The 16696-nt window shown below is 39.9% G+C and overlaps 1 protein-coding gene across 5 annotated transcripts in view; it reads left to right on the top strand.

Annotated features, from left to right (window-relative positions):
* The window catches only part of LOC138806216 (solute carrier family 41 member 2), an 87847-nt gene extending 77521 nt beyond the window's left edge, over positions 1-10326 (top strand). For all 5 annotated transcript variants that reach the window (XM_069991758.1, XM_069991768.1, XM_069991777.1 and 2 more), the window contains one exon: positions 6452-10326. In XM_069991758.1, the coding sequence (XP_069847859.1) occupies positions 6452-6637 (186 nt within the window). In that variant the 3' untranslated portion in view covers positions 6638-10326. The remainder of the gene's footprint in view (positions 1-6451) is intronic.
* Positions 10327-16696: the final 6370 nt, after the last annotated feature.

Raw genomic sequence — 16696 nt, 5'->3', positions numbered from 1 at the left:
TTTTTTTTTTACAATTATTGAAAGGATATCACGGTATGATGAAACCATTGCTTGGTGTCTGACTTAAAAAGACAAATGTCAGTTTTGACTTTCTGTTGTAAGGAAACTAATCAGGATCAGGACAGCAGAAGACTGTATTGATCTTATGTAGGGATTTAGGGAAGATGACTTCAGGAACTGGCAGGCATTCAGGCTTAAGTGCGTTTGTATCATCTGAGTAAGTATGGTTACTTGGGTGTCACTGTTGATGTGGCCCTCATTGGTACGTTTATTAGAATAGATTAGTTCCTAATGGACTACTTCAGAAATAAGGATTGGTGGTCTTCTTTGAGACAAGTTGTTTATTGATTGGATGAATTTTAAACCATCTGGTGGCTTAAAAAACATCTGGTGGTTCTTATCTTAAATTTAAAACAATTTTGCCAGGTTTTATTTTTCTATTACATACAAGCATATGAAGTATTTTGATTGTTTTCATCTCTACATAGCCTACTCCTTTTCACCATTTCTCTTCCTACTGGTTTCTACTGCCAAACTGTCCCTCTATTTTACATTTGTGGCATTCAGTTTATATGTCTGTATATGTATATATGATTATATATTCCATATATGATTATATATTCCATATATATATGTGTGTGTGTGTATATATATATATATATATATATATATATATATATATATATATATATATATATATATATATATATATATATATATATATATAGGGGAGAGAACATGTACTATTTGTCTCTCTGAGACTGTCCAGTTCCATTTTTTTTCTGCAAAGGACATAATTTTATTTTTCTTTATGGCTAAATAATTTGCGTGCGTGTGTGTGTGTGTGTGTGTGTGTGTGTGTGTGTGTGTGTGTGTGTGTGTGTGTGTGTGTATGTGTGTGTATGTAATTTTCTCTATCCAGTCATCAGTTGATGGCCATCTAGCCTGATTCCATAGTTTGGCTATCCAAGTAATGATCTTATAAACATGCATATGTCCCCCACAGTATAACCCCTGTTTTCACGGTATTTGATGTCGGTATAATTTGTGGAGGGGAAGGGAAAAAACAGATTAAGTAGACCCATTGCAACAATGAGATGTACATTATGTCGAAAAATGAACTTTACAACTTTGGCTGGGGGGTGGGGGGGGTTGAGTGGGCCAAGGGGAACAGATGGGAAAGCAGGGATGGTAAGGGGAAAACAAAGGAGCAGGCAACAATGCTTGATAAGAAATGTACTCATGTAATTTACTCATGTAATTGTAACCCCTCTGTACAGTATTTTCATAATAAAAAAGTTATTAATTTAAAAAATGCATATGTCTCTATTGTTTTCAGATTTACTCCTTTGGATATATACTATAACAAGAGTAGTATATCAGGATCATATTTTTCATTTTTCTGAGAAGCATTATATTGATTTCCATAGGGCAGCATTGATTTACTTTCCACCAATAGTGTATCTAAGCTTCCCCTACCCCCACCCCCACATCCTCACCAGTACTTGTTTTTCTGACTAGGATGAGAAGGAATCTCAGTGTAATTTTCATTTTCCTTTTCTTTATGGAAAAGGATTCTGAATTTTTTTTCTTTTTTCTTTTTCTTTTTTGTTGTCAGCCATGGGGCTTGAACTCTGGGCTTGGGCATTGTCCCTCAGCTCTTCAGCTCAAGGCTAGCGCTTTACCACTTGAGCCACAGCACCACTTCCAGTTTTCTGAGTGGTTTATTGGAGATAAGAGTCTCATGGACTTTTGTGCCTAGGTTGGCTTTGAACCACAATCTTCAGATCTCAGCCTCCTCAGTAGCTAGGATTATAGGCGTGGGCCACCAGTGCCCAGCAAATTTCTTCATATTTTTATATTAGTCATTTGTATGTCTTTTTTGGGGGGGGGGTCCGGTCGTGGGGTCTGAACTCTGGGCCTGGGCGCTGTCCCTCAGCACTTCAGCTCAAGGCTAGCGCTCTACCACTTGAGCCACAGCGCCACTTCTGGCTTTTTTCTTTTTGCTTATGTGGTGCTGAGGAATCGAACCCAGGGCCTCATGCATGCAAGGCAAGCGCTCTACCACTGAGCCACCTTCCCAGCCCCAGTCATTTGTATTTCTTTTGAGAACTATATGTTCCATTAATTTATTCATTTGCCAACTGAATTATTTGTTCTTTTCTGTTTGGTTTTTGAAGCTCTTTATATATTCTGGATATTAATCCCTTATATACACTTTCTTTGTTTTTGTTTTTTTCTTTTTTTTTTTTGGTGGTATTGGAGGTTTGATCTTAGGACTCTGTTTGCTAGGCAGGCAGGCACTCTATATAGAACCATGCTTCCCTCCATGGAAAGTTAAGTTTAAAAAAAATATATTATGGGCTCCTTCTCAAAATGAGGAATTTTTTCCTTGGTGCTGGAAATTAAATCCAGGGCTTTGTATATACTAAGTTCACTCTGTCACTGAGATATACCCTAACTTTTTTTTGTCAGTTGGGTTTGAGCTCTGGGCCTCGGTGCTGTCCCTCAGCTCTTCAGCTCAAGGCTAGTGCTCTACCACTTGAGCCACAGCGCCACTTTTGCTTTTCTGGTGGTTAATTGGAGATAAGAGTCGCAGGGACGTTCCTGCCCTAGCTGGCTTTGAACTGTGATCCTCAGATCTCAGCCTCCTGAGTAGGTAGGATGACAGGCATGAGCCACTGGTATCTGGCTCAAAAGTTTTAAAGTCATATAATAAAATACAATCTCCTAATTGTTAATTTGTGATGGCAGTGCTTAAAATCCACTCTTTGGGGGGGGGAAGAGAGAGATAGACAGAAGGACAGACAAATGGACAAACAGAGAGGGGGGAGGGAAGGAGAGAGAGGGAGAGGGAGAGAAAGAGAGAGCAAATACCAGGGCTTGGACTCTGGCATTTTCCTACTTGAGCTGCATCTCTGGTCCAGCACCTTTCTGGTTAACTGGAGATGCCTTCAGGACCAAGGGCTTCAGTGCTCCATACCTTCTGCACACCAGGTTCCCTCTGAGCCTTCTTTACTCCATGCAACTCAGTGGAGCATTTTTTTAAAGACGTTTGTTTACTTATAGTATATGGAACATTTTAACTTGTCTTCAGTGGGCAGGCTGTTGGCAGTGCTGCTAAAAATAGAAGCTTCAAATGGACTATGTTGTGTGTGTGTGTGCACACGCATAATTTTTAATAAAGTATGCGTTTATTGGGGGATATTAATCTACAGGTAGAAATACTTTCACTGCTCCACAGGAGTAAAGTGATACCAGGGGAAGCCATGGGGGGCTTCGGGGGTAAACAGATCTTAGCTAGTGTCTAACTGAACAAGCCACTTAACCTTAGTGACCTAAATCTTGTGCTCTGAAGACAGAGGTGCTAACCCTGCCACAGTGTCTAGGAAGGAAAAGGTCAGGAAGACTTTGCTTCCCTGCAGAACATTCATTCCCTCCTCCCCCCACCTGCCACCTCACACAAAGCAGCTGTGGAAAGCAGACTGAATTCCTGAGGAATGGAAATTCTAAATAATTCCTAGAAGTCATTTAAATATTAGATTTTTAACAAGTGTGGATATTTGTTGAGGGCATGAATTCAACCTCTGTAAAGTTAGGGGTTGGGAAGAACTGTACTAACTTGATACTTCTGGGGTTTATTTGTCCCATGTTTCTTAGCATTTCTGTCCCAAAGAAATGATCATTCTTTATACAACCCACAGGCTGTGATGGCAGCATTAGGAGGATGCTAATACATGAGAAGGCTCATTCTAGCTCAGAGAAGGAGCCGGCCTAGAAAAGCAAGATCATCCAAAGCAAATATATATTCTGGTGCTTACATATTTATTTAAATCCAAGCAGTACATCTGTAACTTGCATAATTAGCCAGAGTTACAAAGTTGCCATGGTAGAGGAATATTTACCTAGAGAGGTTATGCATATTTAATTTTAAAAAACAGACAATATAAAAACACAGCAGTCTCCCATTGGTCTGATAGCTGACATGCATGGCTGTCCCAGTGGAAAGTCTGCATTCCTTCAATGATCATTCCAATTTGAAACCAAGTATGTTCCACTGAGAAAGAGCTGATATTATTGTTAATAATTTATTACATACAGCATTCTGAGGAAAAAGGAGTTTTGCAAAGGCGTTTTGAAAAATAAAATTCAAACCTGCTTGAACCTGAAGTCATCATAATAACTTTAAGAGAGGAATTGTATAGGGAGGGAACTTGAGTCTGCAGCATATTATGTAAATGTACAAAGTGAAGGGAGAAAGGAGGGAGAGAGGAAGGGGAAAACAAAGCTAAGTAGAGTGATCATTCTAGTTTATGGCAACGATCACTTACCTTTCTAGTTTAGAGCTAAAACAGGCTGTGAAAACACTCATTAATTTTAAAGATCCAAGGTCCAGGAGTCATGGAGCCCATTGATGTTAGAAACCAGTGTTCATGCTTCTGTGCTATTAACCTTTTAAATAAAGGCCACACACGTTCTGAGCTAGTGTAGTAACTGATGTAATATAGTGAGTCTGGTACTAGAAACTGGCATGGGCGTGGACCTCTCCATACACAATCCCCTCCATTGCTGTAGCCAGCCCATGTGTGGTAGGTATGGAAGGCTCATGAGGAAAGTCAGACATGGAGATTTTTTTCATATTGACTGTACCACGGTTATTCAAAGACAGAGACCCTTTTTCACAATAACTGTTTTAGGTTTATCATTTGTAAGTATTTTTCTAGAATCCAGAGGATCAAGTAAAAAGAAGACACAGTTTTCCCCTACCCAGGATTTACCTATTAAATCTTGGAACCTAACCTGCTATTGGTTAAATGAATAACTTTTTGTTGTTGTTGTTGGTTGTGGGGCTTGACCTCAAGGCCTAGGCACTGTCTCTGAACTTTTTTACTCGGGGGTAACACTTTAAGCCATACCTCCACTTCCAGTTTTCTGGTGGTTAATTGGAGGTAATAGTCTCACAGACTTTCTTACTCAGGCTGTCTTTGAACCGTGATCCTCAGATCTCAGCTTCCTGAGTGCTTAGGATTACAAGTGTGAGCGGCTCACACCCTGCCATAGATGAGCAACTTTTTTATTTTTCTGGTCCTGGGGCTTGAACTCAGGGCCTGGGCTCTGTCCCTGAGCCTCTCTGCTCATGGATAGCACTCCATCACTTGAGCCACAGTGCCACTTCCGGATGAGTGTTTATTTTTATTTTACTTTTGATTTTTCAGTTTTTATGATACAGAATCTCAATATATAGTCCAGGCTGGCCTTGAACTCACAAATGCTGGGATTATAGCTGTACACCACCACAGCTAGCTCCAAAATTATTTTGACAATAACACTCAATAAAAAACTTTTTAATTAAAGCATATAGCTATATGTATAAAATATAGTATATATATCTATATATAGATATATATATAGATATAGATGCATAAGTAAAAACAAAGGTGCCGGGTGCCAGTGGCTCATACATGTAATCCCAGCTTCTCAGGAGTCTGAGATTGAGGATCATGGTTCAAAGCCAGCCTGGGCAGGAAAGTCCATGAGACTCTTATCTCCAGTAAACTACTCAGAAAACTGGAAGTGGCACTGTGGCTCAAGTGGAAGAGCACTAGCCTTGAGCTGAAGAGCTCAGGGAGAGCACCAGGCCCAGAGTTCAAGCCCCATGACTAACAAAAAAAAGGCTTATGAAATATTCTTTGTGTGTACCTATTTTCTCATGTAGACAATTCTATTTTGTCCAATTTCAGTTTTTCAATAGCAGTTTCATAGATGTAAATGGATATGTGCATGTAAATGTACATGCCTGTAAAACAGCAGCTACTGTTTCTCCATACTTCTTTAGTTTTTCTTATTTTATCCCCATGTTTTATTTGTTGGATAATTTTGCATGATCAATTTGGGGAATTATCCATTGACTTTTAGTTGTGATATTGAAGGTTTGGCTATCTACCCTCAAGTCTTGTTTCCAGCATTCAGCTTCCTAATGAAATAATGCTTAATTTTTCTTTAGTAAATGAACATAACTTATGTCCCTGTTTCCTTTGATGTACCTGAAATAAGAGACTGTTAAATAATTCCTCATTTTAATTTCCAGTCCTTTCTTTGTAGGTCTTATTCCTTCATCACAAACCTATCACATAGGAAAAGCTGTAGTTGCACAGTGCTTTGGGGAAAGCCTGTAGTGCTATTAAAATATAAGAACCATTATGGCTGTTGAGGAGGCTGGATGGAATGAGACCCTGAAGGTGAAAAGCTGAAGAAAAATGTTAAGAACTACAAACACATGTTATTTTTTCTTGCAAATAGAAAATTCTCTGTTAATTAAATATTTCTTTTCAAGCATGGCTCCTGGCTTGAGCGCATGTTTTTCCTTTGAGAGATCGTTGCTTCTGCTCATAGCCATGTGTAACAGGGTCAGGCTGTTGGATGGCTGAGTCATCTCTGGTGTCTCTCCTAGGTCTTTACCCTGCTGTGGATCGCTGACTGGATGGTCCATCACTTCTGGAGGAAAGGGAAGGACCCGGACAGTTTCTCCATCCCCTACCTGACAGCACTAGGTGACCTGCTTGGGACAGCATTGTTAGCCATGGGTTTCCACTTCCTTTGGCTTATTGGAGACCGAGATGGAGATGTTGGAGACTAAGGAATCCTGCAGACTGTCCTCAAGCTGCTGAGGAATGAAACACAAGATAACCCACTGCTGGTTCCTTTCCAGAACTTCTACATCAATCGTGTGACCTTGCAGGGTAATCTTCACTTGGCCCTGATTCCATTAAATGGCCTTAACTTTTTTTTCTTGTTAAAGGAACTTGTGCTGAAACAAAAATTAATGGTATTTGTGCTGCTTTTGGTAGAATAAATAATTTGACATAGACATAGTTACAATCTCAAGTACTGAAATTAACAGAATAGGAAAGAATACAGGATGTTTACAATGGATACTTTTGAAACCACAGACCTAGCAGAAATATACTTTATTATTGTTTGAGTTGTAACAGGAGGTTAGAAGCAACTGAGCTTTAAAGTTTAGCTGTTTTTGTCTTTGCATAGATAGATAGATAGGTATGTTGTACTGCAAAGGGGATGTTATTGAATGAAAGGGACCAACCATGCTTCTTATTGTGTTAAATACACTATCTGTGCCATCTGGGGACAAATGTAAAGGTCCTAAAATGACTTACCTATTCTCTGCCTGGCCTAGGGTAAACTCATTTCTCCCTGTGTCTAACATGGGCCAATGCTAATTCAACCTCAACCCTGAAAGTTCTTGGAAGGCCACCCATAAAGAGAATCTTTTTTTTTTTTAAATTAAAGATAATGTCCTGCTTTTTGCTGAGGCTGACTCAAATTCACAGTCATCTTGACTCATGAGTTCTGGGATCGTAGAAAGATCTTGAGAGTTCTTTTTTTTTGGGGGGGGGGTCCGGTCGTGGGGCCTAAACTCTGGGCCTGGGCCCTGTCCCTCAGCTCTTCAGTTCAAGGCTAGCACTCTACCACTTGAGCCACAGCACCACTTCCGGCTTTTTAATTTTTGCTTATGTGGTGCTGAGGAATCGAACCCAGGGCCTCATGCATGCAAGGCAAGCGCTCTACCACTGAGCTACCTTCCCAGCCCTTGAGAGTTCTTTAATGAAAGCAGTGAGCTGATTTTGACCATTGATTTGTTGGAAAAAGTGGTGATACTTTTCAGAAAACTTCATAGTAAAGAACAGGTGATGATCTGAGCTGCATTTGTTTGATAATTTGCATTTGTATGAGCTATGAGATGGTATGGTAATCTATGTGTATGAATGTGTGTGTGTGTGTGTGAGAGAGAGAGAGAGAGAGAGGGAGAGACAGAAACAGAAACAGAGAAGCCTTTGATGAAAAACTAAATCTTGGGTTGCCAACAGTAAAGGTCCTAGTGCTATTGAAACATCAGCATTATGAAGTTAAATTTTTTGGCTGTATGAGACAGGGCCTCAATACTTCATGGCTGGCACTCTGCCATTTGAGCCTTATTTCCAGTCCTGCTTTTTGGTGGTAATTTTGGAAATGGAGTTTCATGGACTTTTCTGCCCAGACTTCAAATAACAATCCTCCAGATCTCCGTATCCTTAGTAGCTAACATTGCAGGTATGAGCTGACAATGCCCAGCTTCAAGTTATTCTTAAGCACATTAATATGTTTGCATCATTTGGTCCCCAAATTTTGCTACTGACCAGAACTTAGTAGTAGTTATCTACACTACAATGTGTACATTTCTTCTCTCTCTCTCTTTTTAAAATTCCTGTATCACCTACTATAATTCAGCGGTATTATTTAGAATGACAAGTAGTTCCTTTGTCCTTGTAAGAAGCATATCATTTGCTCCTCTGAAAGAGAGGTTGTCAGTCACCTTACTTAGTGTGCATATCTGTACATGGCATCCATTGCCCAAACCCATTTCCACTGGAACCCTGTCAATAGTTTTTTTAAAATTCCCATCCTATATTCTAAACACTCACCCAACACTTAGTTGTTCAATAGTAACCACGTTTATCGCCTATTGTTCATTTTTTAATGCAGTGCAATTTTTCAACAACATCAAATTTTTTATGGGAATAAAAATGCACATTGGCTTAGATTATTGTGGTTCAAGTTGTGAGTTAGTGCTATTGTATAGATACTAGATGGTTTATAAATATAAAGTACTCTTATTAAGCGCTTTAAAATAAGGGGACTGTGGTGTAGAATTATATATTTTTGCTTATATTAAACTCTATTTCATTCTTCTGCCTTATAATTAAGTGTTTAGGGCAGAGAACTGAACTAAATATGGAATCTCTCCTTTGGAGAGTTATAATGTCTTCTAGTGAATATTCTTGTAAATGAAAGAATGAATAAGTTTAAGTTGCTGCATATTTAGCCTCAAAGATTATTTTTAATTTAAAAAAGTCCATGAGTAATATCTTTGATGTTATTGTGAAGAAGTGTTTGTAAATTACTTACATACACCTGGGCTCACTGACTCATGAACATTTACATTTCTCCATTTTTTTCTATTGATTTTTTTAACCCACAAAAGAATTCAGAGCTAGCTACATTTTTAAAGCACAGGCTGATAACTGTAGTCTGGTGCAGTATGTCTTCTGAGACACACTTAAACACATTGCCTTGTTTTATACTTGCTACCATGTCTGTGAAGTAGGCAGATGGGAAACTCAGGAGTTATGTGGTTAAAGTTGCATGGCTGAAAATAGCCAAATTGTGAACTCCCTGAAGTCCAGACCTGAGATCTTTGTGGCATCCTCCAAGTGTTCCAGGACCACCTACTAGCTGACGGACAAGTTCAATATTGCTATATCTTCTTTTAGATTTCAGACAGGAACATTTCCGTCCAATTCATTCAAATGGTGATAATTGTACATTTTTCATGTCCCAAGGTTCAAGAACTCTAATGAAATAGCAAACCTATTTTATTTTACAAATAATTTTTCATTTGCATAATGAACATTTAAGAATAGAGAACAATGTCTAATTCCATAGAAAATGTGATTGCCACTACCTTTCCCAGTCAGGTGTGGCTATGAGGATGGCTGATTTGAGATTTTCTTCTTTCCCTCTTGTGCCTCAGCCTTGGTTAGGGCAATAGAACATCGAGAAGTCATATAATAGGAGGAATGGGAAATCAGCCACTGATTAGCTAATTAGCTGAATTAATTATAAAGAGATATAGATCCTTTTAAAAACGATGATTGGCCTTTGAAAGCTTTCACATAAGTTTACAATCAGTAAGATGTTTTCTTTTATTTACTTATAAAAGTAAGTTATTATCAGTTTTATATATTGTAAATTAACAGTTTGTTGGGTTTTTTTTTTTTTGAGACATGATCTCACTATATAGTTCAGGCTGGCCTTGAACTCAAGATCCTCCCGCCCCTCTCTCCTCAGTGCTGGTATTACAGGTATGTGCTACCACACTCAGATAAAAGTATTTATTTTTATACCACATAAAAACTCCTGATTTCCCAAATTCTTCATTTCACTAACTTATTAGATACTTTATTTACACATGGATAAACTTTTTAAATCATATTTTTATTCTTACCTACCAATCTTTTTTTCTTTCAAAAATAAAATTTCTTAGAACCTGTTGAAATAGAAACTTATGATAATGTACTTTCTGGGAGACAAAAAGTTCCATGCCATAGACTATCAGTGATTTAGCCACATGAGGTACATTTTAAAAGTCTTTTGAGTAGCGGGGCTTTGTTGCCTTATACTCTAAGATATAGTATACCCATTTATAGTGGGCTTCTGTCATCTGAATTGTTGTAAACTGAAATAAGAATAAAACTTAAGAAATCTTTACCTGGCCTCATTGTGTTCCTTCTTGATGAACTACAGAACATTAAGTTCGTGTGGAATTCTCTCAAAAGAGACTGGCTGATGTGTTATGTGTATGGTGCTTATAAAGTATGTTAACTTGGGCTCTGACCAACCTGGCCTCCAATCCACTGTCTTCCCAGTTTTGAGTTTTAAGTATTCTTACCATTCCTTACTCCTCTCGTGTCCCCCACCTAGATTCCTTCCTTCCTTCATCCATCCATCCATTCATCATCCATCTATCCATCCATGCTAAGCAGAATATCAGCTCTGATATAATACAGCTCCGCCTATATCTGAGCAGTTAAACATTGCCCATGGAAAACAAAAGATTGCTATGGTAGATCTTGACCATTCTGCCTCACATATCAAGTTCATCAACAACTGCCCAGTTGCCTGCTACATGTCTCTAACCACCTTGTCTAATGGGAGAACTGGCATTTCACTATAAGTATTCCTGTCAAGGTCACCAACAGTTTGCATTTTGCCAAATGATTTCCCAGCAAAAAGTCTCTAACATGCACTCTCTCAGAGCATTTCACAGTCTTCCCCCTTGACATGCTTCCTTTCCTCTGCTTTGAGGTGGCTCTTTGCTTTCTTTCCCACCTTACCAATGCCCTCCTTGGGTTGTTTTGTGGATTGTTCACCTCTCGTCTCTTTCAAACATGGGGTGTTCTGGGGTTCAGCTTTGAATGCTTCTCTTTTCCTAGCTCATCTCACCCCTGTCATTTATATAAATATCACCTACCTTTACTCCAAACATTTTCTCTTAGAATCAGCCTCATAACTGAGTTCCATATTTACTTTGAAATGCCCATGGCCCAGGATCACTACCATCTGAGCAATATTGACACCTAACTAGACCTCACTGACATCTTTCACCACTATCCAACAACCACAGTGTACACATTAAAGGCCACTCTATAAATCAGAAATGCCTATAAACACCTATAAATCAGAAAGACAAGAACAACAATCTAATAGTAAAACAGCCAAAGGAAGGTGGATCATGGACACTGAAATAGTCAACTCTCACAAATTAGTACAAATATTAAAATCGCAGAGATACAACTTCTCACCTATTAGACTGGCAAATATTCAAAACTGGGTAAAACATCTTCATGGCAAGGCTGTAGGGAAATTGCTGACAGTTGAACTGAATGATAGAAACTCTGTAGATTAAGAATCTGGCTTTGTTTAACAAGATCACAAATGCACTTACCATCTCATGTTATAATCCCACCATTACTACCTTCAGTGTCTGGGCCTTTTTATGTGTGTGATTAATAGCAGAGGTGGGCAAACTATAGTAGGTAGGCCAAATTCAGTTTGCTGCCTATCTTTAGAAATGAAGTTAGGGTTTTTTTGTGTATGTTTGTTTTGTTTTTGTCAGCCATGGGGCTTGAACTCAGGGCCTGGGCACTGTCCCTGAGCTCTTGCTCAAGACTAGCACTTTACCACTTTGAACCACAGTTCCACCTTTGGTTTTTGAGTAGTTAATTGGAGTTAAAAGTCTCACAGGGACTCAGGCTGGCTTCAATCCACAATCCTCAGTTCTCAGCCTCCTGAGTAGCTAGGATTACAGACATGAACCACCAGCACCCAGCTACAAATGATGTTTTATTAGAACATAGCCATGTCTATTAATTTATTCACCATCTACAGCTGCTTTCTGTCTATGTGATAGAATTGAGGAGCTGTTTGGAACAGAAAGCCAAAAATATTTACACACACACACATACACACATTTACCTGCTTCACTTTAGAGTGAATTTCTTGCATTTTATTTGAGTGTCTCCCTGGAATGGAACTGGTCCTCTAGGGTCTCCAGTGAACATGTTTCTCCCTCACAGTTTTGTAAGCCATGATCCAAAGCCTGGGATTTGAATCTTTTATCACTTTAGCAAGACCAATCAGATGCTACAGACTCAGACCTAAGAGGTTTGGGGATTCTGTGCTAGTCCAAGCCCAAGAAGACAATTTGATGAACTAATAATTCAAAGGCCAGAGTAATACTGCCATGTTGATTGTGGGTGGCTCTCACATTAGCCACAAAGTGAGGTCAGAGTTCCGGGCTCACTGTCAGACCCTTGGTCTTGAGCCTCAGCTCTCTGACAGCATTATGTCTGTGACATTTCCTCTGAGCCAAGGGATCTGGTGGCAGCTCCCCTGGTTCCCAGAGTACTCCGAAAGGCCTCCTACCAGTTGTATAGGCTCCGCCCCTCATGTCAGGCAGTTCTCTGGGGGTGCCACTTACTCATGTCCCAAAGGCATTCAAGCCCACTGCTGTGCAGCTGGCCTTTCTACTCAGTGTTCTTGCCTCTGGTTGCTATGGTGATTGTACTTAAGTTGTGCTAGTCTAGAAAGAGGCTTCAATGGAGGGATCCTGGGCCCTCGGTACCACCCCCAAACCTCTGCTGGTGACAGGATGTGGATGTCAGGGATGCCATTTACATTGGGCAAGATCACAAGTTAGGAATGCAGTAGTTACAGCCCAAAAGTTCAAGAGAAGATGTGGTTAGAAGACTATTGTTCTACATTTATGCTATAATGCCAAATGGTAAATTAAAATTACCATGTCCAGAACCAAATTGTCACTCATTGTTTTCTGCATACTCTAGTTATGACTGGCTTTTAGAAAGCACAATAACCACGTTTGAGAGACCTTCGGAATTCAGTATTCACTGGGGGCAAGATGTAAGATGTAGCAACCTGAATAATGATGTAAGTAGCAATAAATGGATGGTATTAAGGATATAGACACAGTAAACAATTGTGTCAGCTGGGCACTGATGGCTCACACCTGTAATCCTAGCTACTCAGGAGGCTGAGATCTGAGGATCGAGGCTCAAAGCCAGCCCAGACAGGAAAGTCCGTGAGACTCTTATCTCCAATAAACCACTCGAAAACTGGAAGTGGTGCTGTGGCTCAAGCAGTAGAGTGCTTGCCTTGAGCTGAAGAGCTGAGGGACAGCGCCCAAGCCCAGAGTTCAAGCCTCACGACCGACAAAGAAAAATGTGTCATTTCAACAGTACTGAAGAGCTACAGCACTGGAAATAATAATGGCATTGGTACTATTCTCTTGCATTTGTATCTTGAAAGATACAAATTAGCCTGCTTCCCTCCCTCCCTCCGTCTCTCCTTCCTTCCCTCCCTCCCTCCCTCCTTCCCTTCTTTCCTTCTTTCCTCCTTTCTTTCCTTCCTTCCTTCTTTGCCTCCCTCCTCTGTCCCTCCCTCTGTCTCCACACCCAGTTCTGGCCTCTTGGTTTCAAAGTCCCAGTGATCAATTGTTTGTCTTACTTTGGGCCAGTGATAGGCAGAAGGTCATAAAGAAGAGTACGACCAGAATGCAAAAGAGAGAGGAAGGGAAGGAGTTGAGGAGGGGGTCCCACAATCTCCTTCATGGACACACCCCTTTAAACTTGAAGACTTCCCATTAGGCTTCACCTCTTAAAGGTTCCACCACCTCCCAGTGGTGCCATGGATTGGGGTCTTTGGGGGACACAGGTGATCTAAACTATAGCATGTGGTACAAGTTTTCCAAGTTTAACAAGTTTAACGACTCTCCTCCTCTGTGCAATGATCTTCAACTCTAGCTGGCCATTATAATCTCCTGTGAAGAGTTCAAAAGGAGCTGCCCCTCTGGATATTTACTCAGGGGCCCAATTTCATGGCTTTTAGCTTGGATCCAAGCTTAAAGGTATCTCCAGAGCTAACTAGGTAATCCCCAGCCAAGGCAGGTGAAGAATTAGCCTTTTGAGCAGGGATTCTGGGAAGAGGAACATGATCCAGCCAGCATGGCTGAGCTGATAGACTGGAACAGGAAGATCAGCAAGGTGAGCATAGTTTTATATCCAACAAGAAGTTGAGGTGAAGCACAACTGCTTACACTCAGTTTGCACAGAATTAGATGATAATGATAATTCAGTAGCTAGATAAATATAATTCTAGTTTCCTCAGACCTCGCCAACCTGGGAGTATAAATAGGGCCTCAAGTTGACACTCTGTTTACAGTAATTACTCAGACTTTTCCCCCCGCTTGTTGCTCTGTTTGCGTGTCACACAAGCTACAGCCTCGCCCCGGTATTTCTGGCAGTCATATCTGGAGCTCATGTCCCCCCCGCCCCCCTCAGGCAGTCTTCACAGGCTATTCATCTTTGCACATGCTCAAAGCTATGTCACCACTGAGGGAAGAGTGTGTTGCTATAGGAATCAGGACCTGTCCCCTGGGCCCACGTGTCTATTCTCAAGGTGCTTCCCTCTGGGCCCCAAAGCTGCAGACCTGGGCTCTTCCCTGAGCCTGAGCTGAGGTCACTCACTGTCCCACAGAGCAACCTTTGCTGGTTCCCTGCTGGCTAGCTTGGGTTCTCCTGGACATTAGTATCAGATGCTACCTGCCCCCAGGCAAATCCACAGCTGGCAAATGGACATTATAGCTACCTTGGTACAGAAGGAAGAATATAAACAGGCACCACACTGGAAGATCTGCCTCTGGGAATGGAGTTCTTTCACTCAAGGAGTACAGGAATAGAGGGAAGATGGCTGGGCTTACAATTGCTGCAGGAGTTTCTTAAGTTTGGAGTAGGCAAGTCACTTTTTTCCTTGTAATTCCAAGATGCTTTTGGGAATGAAAAAATCCAAACAACCCAGAGAGAAAGTCTTGCTCCTGCTCCCAGGCCAATGGGGTCTAATTTTGGGGGGATAATTGTACCCATTCCCTGCACAGAATGGCTTTAGATTCCTGTGCTGATAATATTCATGCTTTTGTATATCTGAACATAGTTTATTTTCTTTTTCTGCATATTTGAGCTTTTGTATGTGTGAAAATGCATTCTATCCCCCTAAAACTTGATTAATATTTGGGGTAATTTGATATCCACAATAATTTATCTTCAGAATGTTGAAGATATTTCTTTACTGTGCTCTAGAACTCATGAATTTGAAGGAGGAAGGAGTGATGAAAATATAAATCTCAGGCTTTGCATTTATATATTTTTACATATTAATATATTTATATTTATAAAGCCAGGATTAGAATCACAGTTCTGCTGCTCATTAGCTAGACTACTCAGGGAAAATACACTGGCTGTGTGTTTTCATCTGAAAAATGCTAATAAGAGTAGTAAATAACTCAGAAGATTATTTACCATGAGGCTGACATGAGCTCATATTTGTCAAGTGACTAAAGCAGTTGCTGGTGCAGTGTGCCCTAGAACAGGGGTGGCTAGTTGTTTTTCTTAAACCAATTTCATCAACATCTATCTTGAGTGCCCTGAAATTTCACAATTTTCTTGTTATGTGGGTCATTTCACACTTGTTAAATATGGAATTTTTTACACTTTTTCAATTATTTTCTTTTATTTCTGGGACATTTATTTTGCTAGTTCCAGGATTTGAATTCAGGGGCTTGTGTTTGTTTAGCTTGTTTGTTTGGCTGGATCTCTTACCCCTTGAGCTATGCCATCAGCCTGGCTTTTTGCTGGTTAGCTGGGGATGGAGTTTCATGTAATTTTCTGCCTGGGCTGTCTTTGAACCTTGATCCTCTCAGTCTCAGCTTTTCTGAGTAGCTAGGATTATGAGTGTGAATAACTGGTGTACAAGAAAGAAAGAAAGAGAGAAAGGAAGAAAGAAAGAAAGAAAGAAAGAAAGAAAGAAAGAAAGAAAGAAAGAAAGAAAGAAAGAAAGAAAGAAGGAAAGAAGGAAAGGAAGAAAGAAAGAAAGAACAGAAAGAAAACAATCCTGCATCTTCCATTTTCTCTTTCTTGTTTTAGGAGTTTTTTTGTTGTTGTTCTTGGTATTGAGACTTGAACTCAGGACTTGGTGTTGTCCCTGAATTCTCGTTTGCTGAAGGCTAATGCTATACCACTTTGAGCCATAGATCTACTTCCTAGGATTTTTAAAAAGTGTAAAAGTGTGTGTGTGTGTGTGTGTGTGTGTGTGTGTGTGTGTGTGTTATGTGTGCATGTGTGCTTTCTAGGGTGTCACTGTTAAATTTCAGTTCTCAGATCAATGTTAGATGTTCCTAGTCTTTTTATTTTCTTCAGATTTTCCATTGCTTTGTCTTTTTGTTTTGTATTTTGGGAGACTTTCTTATTTAAACCTTCAATCTAATTTATTATACAATTTATCTTTGCATTAATGTCTTTAATTTTCACATCGTATGTCTTGTTTTTTTCTTTTTATAGTCAGCATGTTGGAATTTTTACTGGACGCAGCCTCTAGCCATATCTCTTACTTACTCTTCAGTAGATTTATTTTATGACCTCCTGTTCTGGCTTCATTGGCTCAGTTGCCTCCACAATGGGATGGACAATGGTCATTGGTACACACCTGAACAACTCTCTCAAATACTCTC

Source organism: Dipodomys merriami, unplaced genomic scaffold (genome assembly GCF_024711535.1).
Source record: "Dipodomys merriami isolate MVZ:Mamm:240054 unplaced genomic scaffold, mDipMer1.0.p SCAF_10, whole genome shotgun sequence".
NCBI classification, from domain to species: Eukaryota; Metazoa; Chordata; class Mammalia; order Rodentia; family Heteromyidae; genus Dipodomys; species Dipodomys merriami.
This window is presented reverse-complemented; position numbering and strand designations above follow the sequence as displayed.